The 26,470-nt window shown below is 30.4% G+C and overlaps 1 protein-coding gene across 1 annotated transcript; it reads left to right on the top strand.

The window, feature by feature from the left end:
* Window positions 1-1,661: 1,661 nt before the first annotated feature.
* Window positions 1,662-24,989, top strand: LOC108560562 (inhibitory POU protein-like). The gene is made up of 3 exons (XM_017918167.1): window positions 1,662-2,396; window positions 16,853-16,951; window positions 24,918-24,989. Exons 1-3 carry the CDS (start codon window positions 2,247-2,249, stop codon window positions 24,987-24,989), a joined length of 321 nt encoding a protein of 106 aa, XP_017773656.1. The 5' UTR covers window positions 1,662-2,246.
* Window positions 24,990-26,470: the final 1,481 nt, after the last annotated feature.

The following is a 26,470-nucleotide window of genomic DNA, read 5'->3' as shown; positions in this document are numbered from 1 at the left end:
TAGTACAAAACTTTGGATCTAAACATATTCAAATTTAATTGAACATAAATTCTTGACATAAATAAACAAATATTTTCTGTGAGAAGTATAAAAACAATAGAAATTTACTTTAATAGAATATTTACCGATTGATGTAATTTCAGTTATCCAAAAGTTAATCTCAAAAAAGGCTTAAAAAAATTTGTTGCATTAAAATATCAGAGAGTTTGATTGGTATTTCGATAATCGGACATTTCATACTTAATGACTTAATAATGCGTTGAAAATTTCATAAAATACAGTTAGAATAGTGTTGTTTATATGAAAATAGAACTGGTTGTAAAGTTGGTGAAATATATTTCAATATTGACTGAATAATTTTGGAATCATTTAAATGCAAAATGTAATTTCTATTATTTGTACAACGAGAGAGTACAACCGTTTTGTTTATATTAAATTTGTTGTTGTTGTTATTGTTGTTGCTTTCGTTTGTGTAATTGTAAAATAACAATAATCGTAATATTTATTTGACCAACAGATGTATGGAATTTAAATTCACAAATTACAAATAAAATAATATTTTAATAATAAATTAAGTGAATTTAAATATTAAAAGATTTTCTTTTGTCGTATACATTTTATTTGAAAACTTTACTGAACTAAATTTTAAAACATAAATGATCTTTCTGTTTCCTCTTTATACAATCAAGTTTCGTTATTTTTAGGTTTTAAAGTCTTCGATTAGTTCGGTTTCGAACAATCCTATGCAAGGTAATTGTTGTACATCTTACATACATGGATTAGAAACAGAGAGTCGAGCCGGAACTGAACCGACAACCGTAAACCGAAATTAACCGGATTTTTTTTAACTGAACCGGAACCGGAACGAAAAGAGAAAATTTGAAGAAGAAAGTGCAAAAGAAAATTGTCAAAAGAACAAACTCAAATGAAAGTGACTAAAAAAAGACATTAATGTAAGAAATGACTGAAGAAACACTACAAATTGCATGTGTTGAACTAATCAAGAATATTTTATTTAAAGATTTCAAATTAATATTAAGTTAAAAATTAGTTAAATAATAAATTAATAATGATGGAACGTTGAGATACTACATTATTAATTTAAACTTTGAAAAGTTTTGAATTTTTGAATTTTGATTGCGTATTTTACGTTTTTTTCTTTTGGATAATATAACAAAATGAATATTTTGTTTGGGAAAAATTGAAATGGTTTTCGTTTATTTGCGTTATGCAGCATTTGTTTATGTTGGTGTTGTTAGGGAAATATTTATGTTTGCTAAAACAAAACACGTATGAAAAAAAAAACAAACGAAATAGAAATTTAAAAAAAAATGGCAGAAATAATGATTCGTTGGGTTAAAGGGTTTTTTTGTTTTTTCGGTAAATTTTGCGGTGGAGCGTTTCGTGTATGGAGTTAATATAATGGAACGTGTGCAATCAATAAAAGTTCATAACAGTTCTGATTGCAATTCAAAAATCTATACACCGTCAAAACGCCACTAATTTGTCAGAAGCGAATACGGCATCAGATAGGGGTAGATGGACGGAGGGCGTGCGCCGCGACGCCCGAGCATGCGCACAACGCATCACTTTTCATCCCCCACCATCGAAAAGAGGTGCCCCCACCACGACCGGCGGCGGCGTCGTCGTCACCCCCTCGTCGAGCGTACGTGCACATATACGTAGAGGGAGGATGCATACACGTATTGAGAGGGTGCGAGACTCCAGGACTCTCCGGCCGCAGGACTCCAATGGACGAAAGGACTAGCAGGCCAGTACGCATCGAGCTCACCCCCTGCACAGGGCTGCACCGCACCGACGATCAACAACAATAATACATATATACAACTGTTTGTACGAAGAGACGCGAGAACGGAACGCTGCAACATCATCATCATCATCAACCTTCAGATATGTCGAAGCAACGGTTGCCAACCAACGATTGGTGAACAATTGTTGTTGTTGTTGTTAACAAAAAAGAAAGCATAAACTTTGTTTCTGTTTTACGTTCGGTTCGACGGATTGAAGTGATGGACTGACAAGTGCGGGAAAGTTTTTTTTTGTTGAAACAATTTTCTTTTGATTTTCCGCCGACGCCTTGATTCAACATACTCTCCGAATACAATACAAATAGAGCGACTTCAAAGTACTGCCCTGCCATCATCATCATCATCATCACTCTCTCGACTTGAACGGTGGTTGTTAAAGACTTTACGATTGAGCGGTACTCGTTTGATATTGGGACGATGTACTCGCCGGACAAGATGATGGGCGCGAAGGGGCCCACGGGCCTCCACGGGCCCATCACCTCCACCGGGGCCTGCTTCCCGGGCCGATACTCGCCGACCTACAGGAGCCCGGAACCGATGGCCAGACGATGCATGCCGAATCCGTCGGTAAGTAATTCTTTCCAATCATTTTCCAATCAATCAAATACACACTTTACACACACACACACAATTCACACTTAATCCAAGAAGGAAGCAAGTATACACATTGAATCGAAGGAGAGGAAAGCGTTTTGAGAAGCGACGGTTAAAAAATGTGTAGAGGAAACGCCGAAAACCCGAAGCACCCTCATTTTTTATTCACACACTGTTGACACTTTAATAAGTAATAACCGAAAACCGCCACGGGAAATGCATACATACACACACACACACAAACACGATTAATTAAGCACGAAACCAAAACGGAATCCACTATACAATAGCTTTCCGCAATTCACAAGTCAAAATATTTAGATTTTTATACTTTTCAAAGAATGTGCATGCGCCGGGCATTATTCTTCCCAACATTATTACTATTGTTATTTTTATAATTAATTTCATGTTCATCTTCTAATACAATATTGCTAAACTATTTATTGACTTATAATTTCTTACAAATCTTGTTCATTTAATTTATATAAAATTAAAGATTTTGGGTTGCTAAAGAAATGGTGGATGCGCCGGGTGTAAAAATATTTTAAGAAAATGATTTAATGTACGAACAAAACATGTATTCCATCGAAACGATTCATAGAAATGAATTAGTAATAAGTTATTTAAAATTCAACGTATTTTCATATAAAAATTGGTAATGTAAGTAATACTATTAAATATAAAAATATTAGTTTAAAGTTGAAATACGTGTGTGGTGGAAGCGCCGGTTAAATATGTTATATTTTACATATTTTAATTATTTCTTTGATAATTTTACTATTATAAATAATGCGAACGTGTTCTATAGTATAATCTTATTAAATGATATTTTTCAATTCAAGAGTAATAACGAAGGTAAATAATTGTTGTTAAAAGTAAATTGTGATCAAATTGTGGAATTAAATTAAAATTTTACCATAAAAAGTACATTAAATTGTAATAAAATCTCCTAACTATAAATGATAACTGATCAAATTTTACTAAAAAAAATGCATTGATATTATTAATAATGAAACTTTAATAACTATTCTAATAAATTGCAATAAAATTAAATAAATTTACTTATAAACCATAATAATTACATAAACATGTATAAAACTAACTGATTGAAACTTTATCAAACTTTGTTAATATGTACATACATACATTGTATACTTATTAATTCGACAAGCAATTATATTATACACAATATTTACGTTAAAATTGTTGAGCTTTTCAATTTGTTACATGCAAAGTTGCGATAACTAAGTTACATAACAATTATGCAGATGCAAGCGGTCGTGAAAAGGTCACCGACGCACGATTTCCATAATAAAGCAAATATCTCTCAAACGAAATTACAATTTAAAAATAGGCATTCCACTATATTCCAGTCAACAACGATACATTAAACTCGTCTAAAAATACAACTTAAATGCAAACACTTTAACGCTGTTGCATTTTTCTCATAGATTTTAAGAATAAATTAAAAAAGAAACACGTGTAGAGATTTCGCTTGCATTTTTAAATATGATTGAAAATATCTTTAAAGAAATTGTACTTTCTTAAAGAAATACTGTATTTTTATTGAAGAATTGTTATAGTTACAATTATTTGACAATAATTTCAGTACAATTCTAACATTTTTCTAAATTATTTATTTGTGACTAGAAAAAAAAAGTTTTTTTTTTAATTCTACAAAATTAGTGGATGCAAATAATTTGTTAATTTATAAAAGGAAATGAACTATTGTGTTTTCTGTTGTTGCAATAGGTTACTTTTGGTGGATTTCGATTGTTCTAATTAACAGGCAATAATAACTTTATAATACGATGCGCCAGCTTCCGTAAGTAATGAAGGGTTGGACTGTGGATGAAGGATGTTAATTGCAAAATTGGAGGCAGAAAAGCTGGGGCGTTTTTAAGCACGTTACGTAACGCAAATTTTATATGTATGTATATAAAAATGTGCTGTATATATTGGGTTGCGAGAGATAGAGATGTCGGGGAGAGATTTGAATGAAGTGGAATTTATTTTATTCGCGTGACACGTGAATTGCAGAAGGGGCGGCAGTTTGTGTGTGTGTGTGTGTGTACATATATGTGTTTGTATATATGTATATATGTTGGAGAGAAGTCCGGTAATGGAGCTTTCGATCCTGGAGCTTTCCAACCACAGATCGACTCAATAAACTGAGAATTGCCTGTTTCGGCAGAGAGAGAGTATCGAACGAATGCTATGCTATGCTATATACCCACACTCACACAGAGATAGTAATAATACACTTCAACTCACTTACACACTTCTACCCTGAAAGAGGGAGAGAGAAAGGAGAGACAAATTCACCTTGCTTTTATTTTATTTTTATTACATCTTTTCCTCCTGCTCTGACTCCCACGCCAATAGACACGACACACGCCACACCACCACATACACTTACTTGTGTGTATGTATATATATATACACGCATGTATGTAGTAGGCCTTTATGGTATCGCCTCGTGACTCGGTTTTATTTTTATCCCGCACGCACAACTTTGCCACTTCCGAAAAGCAATAACATCCAACTACTTGAATGTCCTCGATGTACGTACAAGTAGTATATATTTTTTTGTTGGAAGACCGGAGCGAAAAACTCTTAACTTTCTGCAACCCAAACTTGTTGCCTCCGAACGGTCGACGCGAAAGAAAAAAAAAACTGAAAGAGAGAAACCCAACTTAAGAAAAGTGTGCAACTCGCATCTTCTTTACGTTACTGCAATTTTGTATATTTCTTTACTTAATTTGTTTTTTCTTGCCGAAATTGTCGGTTTTGTAAAATGTTACATTCAAACAATAAATATTATGTAACAGTTATTAATTGTTAGTGTATTTACAATTAACCAGTAAATTAATGAATGGTGGATGCGCCGGGTAATTGAATGTATTCTGCATTCATTCCATTGAGACAATTATGTTATTTTTCAAAGTATTGTTTAACCCTTTCAAGGCAACAACAAATTTAAAAGTTTCTACCGGTTTCTAGTAAATACCATTTAGGAATATACGTTGCCTATGTAGCAGAGATAGTGTTCATTCAGATGGTGGTAACAACCATTGTGAATGCATATGTTATATTTTGAGAAAAAAATACTAATGAGATGCCATCAAAGATGTTTCGTCTAGCAGTTGCTACTGGCCTGATTGGTGCTGCACCAGAAAATATAAAACGTGGTAGAAAGTCAAAGGAAACTGAAGGAAACAAATACAAAAAAATGTGTGCCACAAGAAGTTAGTTATGATAAATCAGCACATATGCCTTAGATGTGCACACTGCAGCACTTCAAAAGAAGTGCATAGAACTATTTGGAAATGCTTGACTTGTGGGCTTGTGTCTTAATAAAGACAGGAACTGTTCTTTTTTATTGTTCCATAAAAAGTAATTCGGTGTTACAAGTGCTAACCACATCCTGTAAGATAATCAGGATAATCCTAATGACATTTTCTTACCATAATTTTATTTAAACATTTATTTGTTAATAATTTCTAGAAATAAAAATGTGTAAAGTAAAAAAAAAATAATTCTGTCCTCAAATTTAATTTAATTTTCTAATCAAATTTATTAAAAAAAAAGTTTAATTTCAATTATTTTATAAATTTACTTTTCTTCACTTATTCTATAATTGAAATGTTTTTTTTTTGGAATAATTTATTATTGTTATTTGTTTAAATTAATACATTTTGTTTATCTTCTTGAATGATATTGAAATGAAAACCCATTTGCTTTATTGCAATAAACATCAAACACAGATGGTTGGATGTGTTTTGCGGCCCTTAAATATTCATACCGTTTAGGCCGATTGAATAATTCGCGAAAGTAATCAGCTATTTTACGCGTCCAACGCTAATCACTCGATATTGATTCATACGAACCAATAAATTCATCCATAAAATGATCAATTTACTTTCTCCAATTTTATTAAATTACGTTTTTTTTTCCTTTTCTTCAATAAACATTCATTTAAACATTGTTTAAAAATGAATAAAACAACACAATAAATTCAATTTAGAAATGAACGAAAGTTCTAAATTACAAAATAATCATCAAACTTTTTTTTTAAACTTGTTATCAAAACTGATTTTTGTTACGTTGAATAATCATGCATTATTTATACACATACTTGATGCAAACACTAATAATTAATTTAACATATTCACAGATATTGCATACAAAAAAAAAGGAATTGAGTTGATTCGATTCGTATCGTGCACTTTACATAACGACGTTACGAGTGAAAGCATTTGCATAAAGCTGCATGTTTCATTAAACAAGATTAATTGATTGATACATTCTCAAATCTCTTAACGATTTTATTCTTAAAGTTGGGTATATGTGTTTTTATTATTATTTTTTTTTTATGTTGGATGTATGTGTTTTCTTTTGTTTTTTTTTGTAAGATTAGGAAGCGTTAACGAGTTTATATGCAAAATGTAAGCATCCCTTGCACCGGGGGTTGCGGTTAGTAAAGCCGTGCTAGAACTAACTACATCTGGTGAGTAATGCATGAGAGAACGATCGCGAGCTCAGGTGGGACATCAATGATGCATCGCTTTCTCCACTCTCTGTTGACAAACACACACAGTTTGTGTGTGTGTGTGTTTCTCTCTCTCTCTCTCTTACACAAAAACATTCCAGAAAAGACGAACCGAGAAGATACAAACGCAGAAGATTTCATAACTTCCTTCCAGACGTGGAAATAACGTCCGCATTAAGAAATAAATGTATTAAGGGATGATCGCAAATTGATAAACGTGGGGAGGATGATCCTGTTGCATTTTAAGGGATGTTTTTTTTTTCGGTGTACTTGTTTTTGGATGGAAGGAAGGAAGGATGTTTTTTTTTTTGTGGGAAGGCGCAACCGGCTTAAAAGCCAAATTACGATCTAACTGCGAGCGCGAATTACGTCGGCGAAAGTGGAATTAAAAACTTGAAGTGCACGAGGGTTGAGAGATGAACAGAGAGACGAAGAGTGAGAATGGGTGAGATAGGAATAGGGAAAAACGCGTCGCGAGAATGGCAGACATAAAATTAGGGGAGAACCGGAGCGCGAAGATAAATGAAACTATAAAGAATCATTATCGCTCTTAGCTCTTTCCGAGTTTACTTGAATCATGCAGACAGCATCAATTGCCCCAGCGCATCCACAATTTTAATTATTCATTTTCTTATTATGTTTTCTACTTACTATTAATTGCAAAACTTATTTATACAAAGAATACACCAATATTTTGAACATTCAAATTTTCACATATATTCTTACTAACAATTAATTACTTATTTGTATATAATTCCGATCATATTTTTTTTTGTATTTTTTGTATTTCATTCAGATCAACTTAATTTGCTTCATGTAAATGATCCGGCGCATCCGCATTTTCAATAATTTAGTTTTAATATAAAGTGGAACCTCGCTTGAAGACGATGAGAAGAGAAGTCCCGGAATGCGCGCCTTCTACATCATTTTTAAAATTTATGTACACATATTATGTATATTTTAAAATATATTAAACATCTTCGATTTTCTTTGTCATCTTTGGAACGAATTAAACTCGTTAAGTGAGGTTCCACTGTATTACAATTTCGTACTCAAAAAAGCAATCAATTCTTGTTGAATTTTACTCGATTAGTGAAAATAACAATCGTGAATTTCTTGGTTTTTGTTTTAAATCAATCTAACTTTGTCAAAATTTACAGATAATGTTAAGAAAGTATGAAACTTATAGAAATTATAAATATTATAAAGTACATTTCTTAAATGAAATTTTACAAAAATTTTGTAGACAATTTTTATATTTTTTTTGTCGCATTGTCATTTCTTTCGTATTTTCATATAAAACATTGCTAATATACCCGGCTCATTCACATTTTTGTTCAAATATTTAGTATTTTTATTAATAACAAAAAATTATTTAAAAATAAAATACTTATATAATCATATTAAAAGATTGTTGGATTAATCGATCTGTAATGCAATGTGTGCCATAAATTGCCTCGTCGATTGCAATGCTTGCGACACGTACACGCTCTCTCCTATATTTAGAGAAAACTCTATATAATAACGAGTCAATTATTCGACAATTAGTCGCCGGCATAATTAGAGACCTGCCCGTTCCGTTCCGTTTCCGTTTCCGAACGTACAGGTAGATCGTCAATACTGAGTACATTTAATATGCAGACTGGGAGAGGCAGACTTCCTTTCGCGATTCCCTTTAATTTTCGAGGTGATCTCGGTCGTCGTCGCATTTGTTGTTTGCAAGAATTCCACCCACCGATATTCCGTTTGTAGTACTGCTACCCGGCTAATGACACCTTCCATCCTGCCACCCATCGATTTCACATTACCAGTCTCGCGCGTTTTTAAGAACCGTACGGAATATATGTGTGTAAGAGCGTTTGAGTCAGATTCGAAAATCCAGGAGTTCTTCGATTCCCATCGATCGATCGGACGTGGCTCTGGGTCGTTGTTTTTTGTTTTTTGTTTATGGACGCGGTGGGTGGTGGGGTTGAGAGGATGAGAGACACTTTGGTGGGCGGGACGGATTAAAGTTATGCGTTTAAAAAGTCGCGGCAACTCGTTTAATAATTCATCGGAGAACCGAGGAAGAAAACCGACCTACAGCTCATGTCTCTATGTGTGTGTGTGTCCTCACTATTAACATACTTCTAAACAACTTTTAAACATTGATCTCTACACAGCTATGTATTTGCTCCCACGACCCACTTGCACTTAAACTCATAAAGATAATAATAAAAACAAATCAGTTTACGCTTTTTGGTAAAATAAATTAGAAATAATTCAAACGATTTTCTGAATAAACAACATCGAATAATTAAAAACCGTAGTTTTCTTAATTAAATTACAATTGAAATGATTGTCTAAATCAAAAGATTTCAACACATTTCATAAAATTTTCTATTGGAACAAATTTACAGAACTTTTGTATTTATTAAAATTGATACGTAAATCATTATAGTATAATTACATAAATTCACATAGATTTTAACTTTTACTTACATTTCAACTAATTTTCACACATTAATTATCAATTTCATCCTTTAACATATAGTTTTCTTCCAGCCTAAATAAAGTTATTTATAAGTGTGCGAATGTTTCAAGTAGGTTTTTATTTTAATTTGTTTTAACAAATGAATACATTGAAATAATGTCAGCAATTTTTTATGTCAAATAATAATGACTTTGGCTTTGTAAAGTGAATGCAATTAATTTCTCGATTTTGTACCATAATTTTCTTCTAATTTTTGATAAAAATGTAACAGATTGTGAGTTTATATAATAAGTAAAGTAAATTCATCAATTAGATAGAAATATTTTTTTAGTTTCTATTGAATTTTTTGTGATTATTAAAATTTCAATTTTTTTTTGAGCAAAATTAATAATTAATTATATTTTTTGATTATTTACTTCAACAAAGTTAAATTACACATTGTAATTTTTGGTATTAAGGAAGGATTGAAATTATTGACTTTTTCATTTCATTAAATTTACATTTTTTCTTTTGTAAATACATTTGTAATATTGAAAATATGGAAATTTCATTATATTAACAACATTTATCTTCTATAAATGATTTTGTTAATTATCAATATAAAAGATTTAGTAATATAATACTGATTATTTTCGTTGTAATTGTGTTGAAATTGTTTGAACATTTATCTTCACTTTATAATTTATCTTTATAAACTGTTGATTTTGGTCATTTTTTCCATTTCTATAAAAACAACGAATTTCAAATTGAAATTACAGATATTTTGTTTACTTTTTCTAATTTAGTACATGAAATTACTTAAGTTAATAATATTCATCTTCACTTAATGAGTTTATTAATACAAAAGGGGAAAAAACGTAATAATTGTTGATGCTGGTCATTTTTTCTTATAATTTTATCGAAATCTTTTCAATTTCTAAAATCATTTTGCATTCTTCTAATTTATTACATGAAATAACTTACTTTAACAATATTTTTCTTCAAATAAAGATTTTGTTTGTAAGAATCTGTTGATGTTGGTCATTTTTTGTTACAATTTCATCGAAAGCTTTTAAACTTCTAAAAACTAATTTTCATACTGAAAAAAACAGACGTTTTGTTCACATTTTGCATTCTTCTAATTTAGTACATGAAATTACTTAAGTTAACAATATTTATCTTCACTTAATGAGTTTATTAATACGAGAGGGAAAAAAAAGTAATAATCTGTTGATGTTGGTCATTTTTTGTTATAATTTTATCGAAATATTTTGAATTTCTAAAATCATTTTGCATTTTTCTAATTTAGTACATGAAATAACTTACTTTAACAATATTTTTCTTCAATTAAAGATTTTTTTAATAGAAAAGGAAAAAAACGTAATAAATTGTTGATGTTGGTTGTTTTTGTTACAATTATATTGAAATCTGCAATTATAGTTCCATTATAGTTTTATTGAAATTGTATAGTTTTATTGTACAATTTTATTGGACTAATGAATGAAATTGTAAATCTTCACTTAATGATGATTTTATTTTGTGTAATAGAAATGTGTAATGCGGAGAGAGGTCGGTATTAATTGGATCGGAGGAATAAGATAATTAGTTTAGGAATTACGTTTATATGGGTGAGTTGGGGTTGGGGGGAGGGCAGAATTACCGTGCAAGTGCAGGTAATATAATGTATAGCGTCGTGCCAAAATTCACTAAGAGAGTAAATTTACGCGGCGGTGTACCCATGGGGGCTGTAAATTGCGGCCGGCAAGAGAGATCTTCTGGTAAAGTTGTTAAATGAATTTATGGGCTCTGTTGGACGTCTTGGTCCGCCTGACCGGTCATTGGCTAACGTATGGCGCATTTATATAACTACCAGAAGGAGAAGAAGAAAATAATATATATCTCTCTTACTCTATATAGAGTAAAGAGGACTTTGAAGATGAAGACTTGCAAGCATTCGACGCTGCATTTACGCAACACGTATGTGCTGTCTTTAACGATAATTACCATTATAAAAGCGCACGAGAACGACCCACGAATGCGATCAATTTTAATGCCTTTTGACCGCATCAATTCTTAATTTCATCAAGTCAAAATAAAATAAAAAAAAAACAACAATAAGCATAAAGTTGAAAATAAAACTCGTTACATCAAGACAAAACGTAAATAAATAATTACAATTGTAAATACATTATGTAAGTTCTTAATTTATTCTTAGATCATTCAAAAAAAATGTTTGTTATAAAATTTTCGATTAAATCATTATTTCTTATTTATTTCCATTGCCAAATATATCACAAATTTATTTAAAACTTTTCATAATTAGCAAAAATCAAACTATTTTATATTTAATTTTGTTGTTGTTGTTGTTGCATTTCGATTATTGTTCATTGAAATTAGTTAAATTGTTAAAGCACAATTATAAACCATGAGTAAATATATAAATTTGTAGTAAAGATCCAATTTTCATAAGCATATTTTGGATCCATTTGATCTATTATAGTTTTCGAGAAAATCAATTCAATTTTTCAAGCGTTAATTTTTCATTTTTTCAACTTTAGATGCGAATTACAGATAAATGAATAAAACCACAGCAAAATATGAAAACTCGCTACATTCCCCAAACATTCAGCTTTCATAGCCATATTTTGGATCTATTTGATCTATTATAGTTTTCGAGAAAATCAATTCAATTTTTCAAGCGTTAATTTTTCATTTTTTCAACTTTAGATGCGAATTACAGACAAACGAATAAAACCACATCAATATATGAAAACTCGCTACATTCACCAAGGATTCAGCTTTCACACTCATCTTTTGTATCCATTTGATCTATTATAGTTTTCGAGAAAATCAATTCAATTTTTCAAGTCTTAATTTTTCATCTTTTTCAACTTTAGATGCGAATTACAGACAAACGATTAAAATCACATTAATATATGAAAACTAGCTACATTCACCAAAGATTCAGCTTTCATACGCATCTTTTGGATTCATTTGATCTTTTATAGTTTTGGAGATAATCAATGAAAACTTTAAGTGTTCTGTTGCAAGAAAACTATGGAATACGTAGAGAAGTTTGAGTTATAAAATATAAATAAATAAGTAAAATATTGCAGTATATTGCAAATATTAATTAACAATCTTGTTAAGAAAGTAAAAAAAATGTTTTTTAACTTTATCTTCACATAATTGTTGGAACTAAAAACTTTTGTTCTATCCACTTTATTTCTTGATGTTATGTGTAGTTCATTTTACGTGAATCACTAAATTGTATATATAAAGTAATTGCACAGTAGGAAGTTTTGTGCATCGAATCAATAACAATAATTAATCGCTCTCTCTCCACTGTAATCTATACAGTGGGTGGTTGGATAGGGAAGTGAGGATGGAGGAGGAGGAGTAGACCGGATAGTTTTCCGAGTAGACTAGAGAGCTGCGCGCACGAACTGTAATTGGATTATTTTAAAGTTACGATTTTGTACGTTGAATTTAGATCATCCGAAACTTTTAATTATATCACACACGATACACATGGTTAGAGCGTGGAAAAAGGGGATAGATGGATCCGAACGAAATGAAGAGGAAATGAGAGAGAGAGAGATAAAGAGAGAAGTATCGATGGAAAAGTTTTTGGGAAACCCCTGCGGATCGTCGAGCTACTACCCTCACTGTCTCTCGCTCTCCAATCCACCCTCTGCACATTATTCGCTAATCAAAATAAATTTTCGACAAAGTGTAATCAATCCAATTCGCCTGGGATTCCACCGATAGTCGGGCTGCTGCCTTCAAAACGTAATTTGCAAAATAATTTACATTGCTTTTCCAAATAAAACTATTAACACTTTTTATACAAACAAAATTTTTCTTGGACAAAAAACTTATAGTTTTGGAAGTTACCAAATTCATTTTCATTAGTTAAAATATCATAAATTAATACCAAATCCATTTTCAATTGAAATTTATACAAAAATCAATAAATTTCTCATGGAAATTATTAAAAATTTAGAGAGTTTCAAAGTTACCAAAACTCTAATTTAATAATTATTACTTGTTACATTTTCATATACAAATTTCTTTAGAAATTAAAGAAAATTATTTTGGAAATTATGAAAAATTACCTAATTTTATTAATAATTATTTACAGTTTCACATTGTTATAATTTAGATAAAATTAATGAATTTCTAATGTGAAAACATCAATAAACTTAAAGAATTTAAAAATTAACAAATTTTATTAATAATGATACAAAATGACATAAATTTATATAAGTTTCATTTAGTATGGAAAGAATATAAAAATTGATTAAATTTAAATGAGAGTAACAATAAATTAACTTTTTCCAAGAAAAAAAAAACAATACAATTGTGAAATAATGTTACAGTTACGTTTAAAAATGAATGAGAAAAGCGGAAGAATAAAGAAATTTATATGTAAGAGATAATAAAGTTGGACACCAAAGTCGGAGAAGCTAAAGTGTTTAATAATGCAAGAACCGTCTCCCTATTTTATTCCTATTTTTTTCTTTCTTTATATCTTTCTTTATTTCTTCATGCTCTCCATATAAAAGCTTCGATAATTGCACAGCATTTACGTTTCGCCTCTCTTTCCAATGATCGATAACATACCTTAATTAATTATTAATCAATAACATTTTATTATAGCGAATGCACGTTTCATTTTTCACCTGACATTTTACACATAATTTTGTATATATTTATCAAAATTTACATTAGGTAGTTCAAATGATTCAATAGTTCAAAAAAAAAAACAAACGTGTTATCTTATGTTAATCTGTATAGTTTGTTGTTGAACTGTGACTCAATTGTTTCTAATATATTTTTTTGACGTTTTGACAGCTGTCACTTCTCGACACGAATAAATGATGAGAAATAAACATGTTTCTTGGATGAATTAAAGTGCAAAATATTTGGGAAATAGTCTGTGAAAAAGAAAGTTATAGTTTTATATCAATGTTAATGTTTCCTGGTGTCTTGCGACGGAGTCAAATATGTAATTTCACCGTTATTACTTATTGATCAGAGTCGGCTCTGATGTGGCCCCGTGCGGCTACTTTCCCGGCTATTATGTAAGTATTTACTGCGGCGAACTTTCGATAAACTAAAATATCATGAATAATGCGGAACGATCTTCAGAAGATGTCTCCGAGGACGAATGGAAGTGAAACACGTTGTCGGATGTAGATCTGGAGGAGTGGGCAATGAAACGAAACAATGGCGTGTAAGTTGTAAAGTGTACGGAGTGGAAGTATTATCTATAGTGGTTCGTTGGAGGGGTGAAACGGGCGAAAGGGAGAAGTAGCCTCAACTGACGTATATAATCAGGTGGCGGCACTTGCGGCTTTCCCACGGCTCTCCACTATTATCAACCTATTATTAATATATTGTTAACGGATATAATAATTACTTATCCTCTCTCTGTCCATTTCACTCTATATATTTAGACATGAACTACATCCGAAAGGGGGTTGGCACTCGTTACACGCCATTAAAAACCCTCTTGAACCCCCCCCCACCTCGCAACATCTCCACTCAAAACCCCCTGTCCCTATCCTCATTTTCCATTCTATTCCCCAAATCTTAATGCTCCAATTCAAGAAAACCATATCATTTCAAACAACAGTATTCCCATATAAATAAACGATTCATTCACTTTAATAACAAGCCACGATAAATAACATTTACAACTCGAATCTCTGATTACACATACACATCACCTTTCAAACCTTCTAGTCATGAAGATTAACCCAATAATTTTAATATTACTTTTTCATTTAATTAATATTTTATATTTGAATCTCAAAAAACACATAAATATCTCATGCTAAAACTATAAGTAATCGAGATTTAAACTTACGTTGAAAAAGTATTATAAAATTTCATAACTTTATAAATTGTTCATTGATTTCGAAAAACATTTACTGTAAATAGTTAAAATAATTTAATAGTTATTTATTTCTCATGAAATTACGATACATAAGAAAATATGTTAATTTAGTTGAGATGAGCGTTTCTCAGCTTCTTTCTAACTTAATATTTGACGTTTTGGCGAAAGGTGACATCTGTCACTGTCATTTAAAATTTGTAGATCATTTAAGGAAATTTCAAATATTGTAAATATCTTGAAATTGTTTTCTATTAAAATACATTTTTCGAGACACATTCGTATTGGAAAATATTAAAACTTTACGAGAATTTCGCAATCATCAAACTTTATTTATTTATTAATTTTTACAGTTTCACATTTAGAAATGTCATAATTTAAATAAAATTTATGAATTTCTAATACAAAAGCATCAATAAACTTAAAGAATTTAAAAGATACCTAAATTTTATTAATTTATTGATACAATTTCTTATTTAATTATCATTAAACAAAATGCCATAAATTTATATAAGTTTCGTTTCGACGAAAGATGACAGCTGTCACTGTCATTAAAAATTTAAATCAATAAGGAAATTTTAAATATATATGAAATTGTTGATTATTTTCTAACAAAATTCACTTTTTAAGACACATTTCATTAAGATATTGTTTAGTTGAGTTATTTTTTTGATTAATGATGTATTAGATTAGAGATGCATTCGAGTATCGTCTATAAATGAATGATGAGGTAAAAACTAAATAAGACTATTATAAAATCGTTACGACAGTCTCGACATGTAAGATTGATGTCTTCGGAATCGTTAGAAGAAAAATAAAACTTTTCTTTCTGTCGATTTTAGTTGTTGTTTTTGGTTTGGTTTGGTTGCATTGTAATTAATGTATCGTTTCGGATTGAGATTGGGTAATTATTGTAGGACGATGATATCGGGACACGCGAAAGAAGAATGCCCGAGTTCCGGCATTAAAACCACAATATTTCTATGTGTACGTGTATATTCGTACACAGTTTGTGTGTATACGTATACGTATTCTGTGTGTGTGTGTTGAATCTAGAAATCGTGCGACACCACTGGAAAATGGTCTGGTGTCGTGTCATCACGGAAGTGGCCAGATATGGCCATTATTGTATCAACAGTAATTAGCCGATATTTCATTAGCGTGTCTCTTTTTCTCTCTCTAGATTTTCACCCCATTTCCGTATCAAATCCCCACTGATAGTTTTAGATAATAAAAATTGATATTTGTAAGCGTTTAACAACAAAAAAAATAACACAATTCAAGTCTTGTTCCCTTTTCTTGTTCTTTGCCATGAAAAGTTGAAAAACGAAACGAACTTTACTGAAATTTTGAAAAACAAAACGTTTCTTTACTTGAAACATGAAGAAGAAAATATTGAAACAAAATAAAGAAAAACAAAAAAACTTTTGTTTCTCCCTCTCCCCCTCTCTAAAAATTTCTGTTTCTGCATTTATTTTTCAACCCTTTGTTTATTTCTCTCTTTTTTGATTTTGTCGTTGTAGGTGTGGGAGTCTGACTTCGAATCCGATCAGTTTGAATCCAAGTATTGGAAGCCGAGCCTCCGAAAGGCTCACGTATTCGAAAGCCCTTGCGATAGAAAGGTCAGTCTAGGTTTTCCCAATTTTTTTTTTGCCATCAAAAAATTATATATATTAACAAAAAATTTGATTCCTCCCCCATAAACATGTTAGGTTTTCTGCATATACCTGTTTCCTTCTAGATTTATGGGCTGTTTAAAACAAACTACCGGATTTATATTGAACAATTTACGATAATCGAATTATGGAATTGTAACAATATCAAGAAATTATCATTATTTCATTGAAATATATCAATAATTCAATTACATAAAATAATAATGTAATTGTAACAACGAACCGAATTTCGTTAGAAACAACGTTAGTTACATAATAACATTAATATCTATAAAAATTGCTGAGAAATAACTAAAAAAATAATTACTAGTTAAATATTATAATGATTTCTCAATAAGAAAAGTTTTTGCTTGCATGTTGCTATTACTTGAATCTATTTATGGAAATTTAAATGAACAAACAGAAGGTTAACGAAAGAGCGTAGAAGAATAAACAGTTGAAGAAGAGGTGGCGTATCTGGAAATAGAGTTTGTTGTTTTTTTTCTCTCTCTATATAGTTGGCCGTGTAAATATCTAGAGGTGTTCTAGGATCGATGTGTTAACCTTAGTTAATTATCAATAAGAAAAGTTTTTTTAAGCGTCATCTTCTAGACATTACAGATACACGTTTCAATCATTTCTTTTAATAAAGTTTACACGTACATTTCTTTAATTTTTGATTGAAATTTTGAATAAAATAAGAATTTACAGATCATTTTTACTAAATTGGCAATTTTTGCTTGCATTTTGCTATTATTTGAATCTATTTATGGAAATTTAAATGAATAAACGGAAGGTTAACGAAAGAGCGTAGAAGAACAAACAGTTGAAGAAGAGGTGGCGTATCTGGAAATAGAGTTTGTTGTTTTTTTTCTCTCTATATAGTTGGCCGTGTAAATATTTAGAGGTGTTTCAGGATCGATGTGTTGGGTTAAGGTTATTAACTGGTAATTTTTATTAAACCAATAAGTGACCGTTTTACTGCCATAACATATGTATACGTTGCTGCATACATACGTACGGATACCGATGTTATTACGATAAAAAATTCATAAAAAATCGTACGCCGCGCGTCGCCTGAAGCGAGGGGGGTAGCAGCAGCAACAGCAGCAGCAAGAGGTGGAGGAGTGCTCCGAGAGTGTCTGCTCTAAAAAATTCATAGTAAACAGTTGTTTGATGTAATGCGAAATCGTTGCTAGTTTTCATAAATGCATACACGGCATATTTATTTAACACATAACGTTGCGCCACAATCCAACCCCCATTACATTTTTTTTTTTGTTTGTTTCATCAACGTGTTTTGTTTTAGTTTTTTTTTTCATTTACATTTTGTTTTTTTGCAATTTCACCTCAAAAGCAAAGCCATTACTATTTTTTTTTGTTTGCATTATTCGCGTAACATTCATTTATTTTTGTTTCTGCTCTAGCATTGTTTCAACTTTTTTTTTTTTGTTTTTGTTAATTTTTCGCTTCGCATTTTGATTCCCCCAAAAACCCGATCAGCGTGATTTTATTTGTTGTTTTTTTTTTGCCGGCATGCGGAAAAACACTCGAAAAATGGGGATGAAAAAACGCAACGCGAAATGCACGCCAAAAAATATTTGTATGTGGACCGGGGGGGATGAATCCCGATAAAAATCGCTTTTACATACTATTAAAACATTAATTATTTAGGGACATTTTTATGCAGAGCGCGCGCCCGACTCTGGCTTTTATTTATGGTGAATAAAAAATGCGATTGGGAATTGCATGTTTTTTGTTAGATACGTTTTTGGAGTGAAACATATGGACTTTGTAAGGGATTCGTATGTTTCGGAAGGGTGGGTTAGGGGTGCACCTGTAGATGGTACCTGTTTCTGTAGAGAAAGAGGGCGAGGGGCGATAACTGCGAAAAGAGCAACATATGTGAGGTTGTTGTTGTTGTTGTTATTGGGAGGGTTGTTCGAAGCGCAGTTAGCCGCCTATTGAAATCTAATTAATTGCACATAACTCATTCCTCGGAAGACCGCAGCGAATTCATAAACTTGGAGGGGTGATGCGAATGGAAAAGAATCTGTACAATCGTGCATATTGTTAAAGGGGGTGGTTGGAGGGTTTTGACGGCGGGGATGGTGGCGGCAATAAAGCGAGCTTCTGCCGCCGCCGCCGCGCTTAAAATGGCGGCCGGCGCGGACTCGGAAGTGACGTAACGATCGATAGAGGCAGCCCTGCGATTGGCGCGCTCTAAGTCTGCGGGGGCGGAGCAAAATCCATCCGGTGGCGGCGGCTGTTTCACGACGGAGTTCGACTGTTTCGGATCTCCTGAAAAATCCTGAAATCCTCCATGAAAACGGAGTTATTTTACAATACTGCAGCTGTAGCGTACATTATTATTATACGCTGATAAAGCATTAACAACAGTCGCATGATTGCGTGCATTAAAAGGACTTTGACAAAGCGTCGCGACGCACGGAACATCGCGCGACCCGAAAAAGCGCACACGGTATTATAGTTTACACACTTCACAGCTGAAAACAAATCTATTAACCTACTGTTCGGTTTGGTGGCCGGAAAACGCGAACCACAAATTAATCCACAAAAGTTAATAGAAATCAATTTTAAATATAACTTATTCTTCAATAATCAATTTAATTGAAATCGCTGAATAATAATAATAATAAATCACATGTTATCAAATAATTACGTTCTTTAATAACAAAATCAAATGAAAATGGAAATTTCATTAAAATTCAACACAATTCACACAAATTACTTCAATAAACAAATACATTGTAAATATTAAAAATTATAGAAATCAATTAAATTTCCTCATTTCATCTATACTAATGTGTTTCTAAAAGTAAATTAATTGGAAAATGATTGAAATTAATGATAATAATGAATAAAAAAATTTAACTATTTTTACAAGTTTCCCATAAGAAATTTCCATCAATTAATTGATGATGAAATACTACAAAAACCAAACCAATTCAATATTGTAAAAGATATTATTCTCATTTATCATTTAATGTAATTAATTTAAACATGAATGAAATTAATGTTACTAATAAATAAAAATACACAAGTAAGACGTTCAATCAATTAATTAATAATGAAATACTTCCAAATCCAACTCAAATTGAAATTTACAAAATTTGAAGAAAACAATTCAATATTATTTAAACAGTTTTCGTATAAGATCATCATAGATATCAATTAATTAATAAAGTAGTTTAAAAACTCTTTATTTTTAACCAATCTTTTTTAAATGTTAAACCACTTTTAATCACAAATTCACTTCAAAAACTAAATCAAATAAAATGTTAAGAAATACATTTAAACCGTCTACATAATATAAGAATTGGGTCAAAATCAATAATTATTGCCAAATCCATTAATAAAAGAATCTATATATTAATATTATCCATCCAAAATATAAAATTAATGTTTGAAATATTGAATTACGTATTATAATCAGAGTGTCATAAAAGAATCGTTACCATCAATTCAAATTATTGCTACATTTTCAAAAGTTTTTGATAAATTACATACATTCAATTATTATGTATATTGTTAGTTAAAATTGGTACAGAAATAATAATATATATCTATTGTAAGATTGTCATAAAAGAAAAATTACGATTTTCTTTTTATACAATTTTATAGTTAATATCGGAGTCTAAACCGTAAACCGAAATTAACTGGAATTTTTCACTGAAAAACTGCTTAACGGAACGGAACAGAACGAAAAATTGCTTAATTGAAAACCCGAAACCGAAATTTTAATTACGGTTAATTTCGGTTCAATTAATTTTCGACATTGTGTTGTCTATTGTGAATAGAGTATATAAACAAAGAATGTATAAGAATAACAACTACGAAGTCTCTTTGAATACTCTGAATTCTTTTTTCAAATAAACAAATACATAATAGACATCAAGTCCGAATTTCGTGGGAACGCTTAATCATCAATATAAATAAAGCCTCAATCACCACCAATTAACCACCGACTAAAAAGAGGAAATTTGAAGAAGAAAGGGCGAGCACAAGTCTTGTGCAACTAACATTAGAACAAACATGACTGAAGGAACAATACAAAGTGCATGTGTTGAACTAGTCACTAATTAATTTTTATTTCTTTTGTATTTTCAATTATATAATTGAAAACAATAGTAAGAATGGAATTTGGTAAATAAAATTAAATCAAAATTTGATATTTGGACTCGATTTTAAATTTTAATTAACCAATTTAAATTGCTTTTCTTTTTCGATTTTAATTTCAATCTGAACTGAACCGGAATCGAACCGGAACTGAACAGAAATTATTAGACGAATCTGGAACGATAAACAGTTACTTGGAATGTAACCGTAAACCGGAACGAACAAAGCGGTTCGACTCTCTGCTTTATATATTAAAATTATTTATATTAATACTTATAATTGGGCAAAAAGACCTATGGTCAATAGACTTTTGTATCAGTTGACTGTTTTTGAAATTATATTTATTTTGTTCTTTTTATTTCTGAATATGTCTTTTTTTTTGTACGACTGATGCAATAAACATTGTTATTATCAGGTAAAATTTTAATATAATTGATTACAAAATCATTTCAAAAAGATGTGTTACCAATTATTCAAGTAATAACTATTAATTAAATTTGCATTGCAATAATACAGAGTGTCATAAAAGAAGCATTACCATCAAATTAAATTGTTGTTATATAAGTTTTTTTTTGTAAATTTTACAACGTTTAACAATAATACAAACTGTCATAAAAGAAGCGTTACCAATATTATTTTCGTGTTCACGTTGAAGTGTCAAAACGGAATGGAAACTCTTTTTTTCTTTCTACTTATTCTTCTCCATGTGACATTTGAAAGGTTGGCAGGAAATAAAGGGCAGCGAGAATGCATAAAAAAAAGGAAAATCCTCCAGTCGTGTAACACTCGTCTTCGGTACGAACGTGCGTCAAGTATTCGGGATGAATTATGACGTGAATGTGTCTGAGGGTTTTTTTTCTCCTCTTTCCTCTACGTGTGTATATATATATATATATTTTTTTAAGTTCTCATCCCTCGTTGATCTACATGGAAGCGAGACGGGGTTCTTTCTGGTCGCGTGATACGCCGGATTATGCGGCGCGTGGCCCCCATTTCAGTTATATTCATACTCACACACACATTCATTCACTCAGTCTTTTTTTTTGTATATATTTCGGGACTTCCCCGTCGTTGTCCACTCGAGCCACCCCACCGGTACTCTTCAGTCCACTTGAGGGAAAACAGCAGCAACAACACACACACAAAAAAAAGAACACACATATAGAGAAACGAAGCAAAAGAGGGTAACAAAATATATATAAAAAAAAAACACCCTGTCGCATGTCGTCCGACGCTCAGGAAATGAATATTATATTCGATAATAATCTCCCGGTTTCCCTGGCCCATCATGCAAATGTATGTACATAAGGACCTAATGATTGTGTTGTATACGATGGAATTATTGTGATACGGCTGCAACGATTCGACAACACAAATTTCCAATTCGCAATCACGCGCTCCACTTTCAATTCGTTCTCCTTCTCTACCGTCTACATTTCAGTTTCGTTTTTCCACTCTTTTTTCCACTCTTTTTTTTTCAAATTTCAATTCCGTGCTTCCGTACTTAACGCGTCACGAAACGCGCACCCCGCGTTAAAGGGCGAACGAAACGGAACGAGCAAGAACAGACAACAGACAAAAAAAAATTACACTAATTTATATTAATGCGGGGAGATTACTAAAGTTAATTAAATTAGGAGAGACGTGCCTTTCTTTTATTCCTAAATTACTTCGTATCACTTTCCGACGAATACATTACAATTACAGCTGCTTACATTTAAGACAATAGGAGAAAATAACTCGATTTGTACATGTATTTCAGTGTAAATCATTTATTACTTACACTTTTAAACGCTTACTGTTTTCATAATTTAAATATATTACATAAAACATATAAACTATTCATTCTTTTTAATAAAAATGAAAAAAAAATGAATAACTCGATTAGTACGGTTTTGCTATTAGTGCAAATAAACTACTCATTTTTTTAAATCTGATATAACTTCAATAGAAACAATATAATTTAAAATATGTATAAATTACTCGTTTAGTACGTTTTTTTTTACGTTTACTAAAACACTTTTAAAAGCAATAATTTTAATTTATTATTTAGTATTAGTAAAACAGATTTGATTGTAGGAAACAATTATAAATAATATAAGTTTTAGTAAGAAATCAAAATTTGATTCTAAAACTTATTTTATTAATAATTTATTAGAAATGTACATGTTTAAGTAAAAAATATATTGAAAAGAACATTTAAAATTCTATTCTACTGAAATTTCATTAAAAAATTGTTGTAACTTTAGTTGAAAGAAAATTATTGTAAATCAAAATAGTAACGTTTCTTTTATGACACAATGGAACTTGATAAATTCTTAAATAAACAATAATTTTTGCTTTATTTGCTACTTATCAGTATTTAAATTATGTGTATTTTGAGGAGTTTAAAGTTTGATTTCAATTTGACCATTTTTCCACTTGATTTTGATGAACATTTTTGTATTGAAAAATTAAACAAATATTTTGTTTTGTATTGAAAAATTAAACATATTTGTTTTAATAAAATATTTTCTAAAAATAACTTACAAACATTTTCATAATAAACATTTAACATATAAATTAAGTGTATTTTGAGAAGTTTATAGCTTGTTTTTAATTTTTGACTATTTTTCGGTTAATTTTGATGAAATTTTTTGCATCAAAAATTGAAAAATTAATGATTTTTTTTAATTTAATGATAATCTAGGTATTATTTACTACAATTGTACATAATCATTAAAATTATGTACATTTAGAGTACTTTTCAGTTGATTTTGATGATTTTTTTTTGTATTGGAAATTAAAAAAATATTTTTTGTTGAATTAAATTTTTGTAGAAATAACTTACTAGAATTATCATAACAAACATTTAACATAAAAATTATGTGTATTTTGAGAAGTTTACAGTTTGATTTTAATTTTTGACCATTTTTCAGTTAGTTTTGATGGTTTTTTTTGAATCAGAAATTGACAAATTAATGATTCTTTTTTAAATTTAATAATAATCTAGGTATTAATTACTACAATTTACATAATCAATCAAATTTTGTAAATTTTGAGAACTTTTCAGTTGATTTTGATGAAAATTTTTTGTATTGGAAATTGAGAAAATATTTTTTTTTTAATTAAATTTTCTAGAAATTAGAAACTAATATTTAGTATATATATATATATAGTATAGTATTATGTTCGACCATTTCCGGTTGATTTTGATGAACATTTTAGTACCGGATTTTTGTAAATAAAATTTCTTAAAAATAAATTGCTACAGTTTCTGTAATAAACATCAAAGTTTCAAGACAACAACAACAAAAAAATAGCAATTAAGATTCGTGTTTCAGTCGTCTAAAAGGGAGAGTAGCTGTCTGATATAGACAGAGGGAGTAGCAGCAACTCCGTAATCCAATTAAGCCGTCTAATTTCCATGACAACAATTAAGTCCAGGTCGTTGGGGGTAGAGCGCGCACCTCGGAAGGGTGTATATACATATATTCATATATTTTTTTACCGTTTTCTGTTGTCTTCCCCGAGAAAAGGGATCGGAAAAGGGAATTTCTGAGCATTCGCATCTACATAACACACAGAGCAACAACAAACACATCACAGCACATGATTTACACGCAGTCTTTTCTCGTGAGAGACTACCTCGAGGGGGCGACCTTAATTGCGTCCCGTAATCCAATCCTTACTTCCTTCACTAACAAGTGAAGAACCAGAGAAATGCGAAATATAAGTTTTTTTTTCTACACGAAAAACTAATTAAATTGAGGAAAAGGATAGATTTTTTATACCAGATGTTTTTATATTTCAGAGGATGTTAGAAGATGCATCAATTATGTGCAATTCATGGTCGCCAAGACACAACGTAAGTGAATTTGCATGATGAAAAAAAAAAATTAAAAAAAAAAGTTTTTGAAGAAATTATTTATTATTTGCTGGCGCTTATAATTATGAAACTATTAGTTTTCTATTTCTGTTTTGACTATTTAGGACGCTTTGATGCAGTTTTAAGCTATTTCCTTTTGTATTAATTTATATAATTTGATTAATTTCTTGTAAATTTTGATAATCTGAACATTGAACTACAAAATATATGTCAACAATTAGATTATTTACGGATTATTATTTAACATGTTTTTATGATTAAATAAACGAATAAAATATACTCAAATATTCATAGAAAAAAATATTTATTATATTTTATTCGTTAATCACTCGAACAGTTTTGATTGGAAACAGTTCATTTGCAAATTTCCTATACGTAAAAAGTCGTTGGCTCTATACACAAATAGATACAAAACTATATGGACTGTATAGTGTGTGCATCGGATCCGTTTTCATTTCGCCGGAGTCGACAGATTGAATCAAATTAAATAAAACGCTAATTCGATTTCGCGCTTCCAATTCGAATCCGATTGGAAAAAGCGGGCGAAAATTATTATTAAAATTTATATAAAAAAAACAACAACGACGATTTAAAAATGATGCGGGACGGAAAACAAGGAAACCGTGAGTGTTTAATTATACGAAATAAAATCGAAGCGGACGAACGTTTTTATTGCTTTGTTTTGTTTTTTTAATTTCAATGAATGGATTTGACAAGGAAAGGAAATTTTTCTCTTTTTTTTATATATATATTTTTTCGTTAATGGTTTCGTGCTTCATGCGAGCTAATTGGACGAAATTTACATGTTATTTAATTAACTGCTAAGTGTTTTTTGCTCGTTTTTTGATTATAATTAGAAAAATAATGTATGATTTTTTTGTAGTTTTCATTGATTTTATTGTTTAATCTGAATTATTTAACGACTTAAATTTATTATTAATTAATTAATGTGAAAAAATATCATTTTAAATTTATTAAAATTTGTATTCAAATATAAATTTGAACTGTTTATTATGAAAGAATGTTGAAAGAATGAGAATAATGTCTTCATTCTAATTTAATATGCAATTTTGTGGAAACGTTTCTTGAGCAGGTAATGTTTTTTTTTGTTTAAAATAAAAAGTTTTTCCATCCAACTGGGATTTGCAGAGAGGGCTTCGACATACAAAAAAAAAAGTGAGCGTTACTAATGGATGGAACGTGAAAACTGCGCGCGGAGTGCAAAAAAATAAAAAATAAAAGAAGAGAGAGAAGCAAAGTTGTCTCCAATTAGTGAAAGCGCCCCCTCTCGATAAAATTATTGACAAATTAATGGTTGTTAGGGATGAAGGGAATCCCGCTGGATGCATTACAATCGTCTGAATAATGTATGCGCTTCAAGGGAGGGAAAAACAATGAGAGAGAGGAGAAAATAAATAAAAATAAATAAAAAGAAAGAAAAAAAAAAAAAAGAAGGAACGTAGCGTAAAAGGGACATT

Source organism: Nicrophorus vespilloides, unplaced genomic scaffold, assembly GCF_001412225.1.
Source record: "Nicrophorus vespilloides isolate i.1.1-1 unplaced genomic scaffold, Nicve_v1.0, whole genome shotgun sequence".
Classification (NCBI taxonomy): domain Eukaryota; kingdom Metazoa; phylum Arthropoda; class Insecta; order Coleoptera; family Silphidae; genus Nicrophorus; species Nicrophorus vespilloides.
Note: the sequence above shows the minus strand (reverse complement) of the source record. Positions and strands in the feature narration are given on the sequence as shown.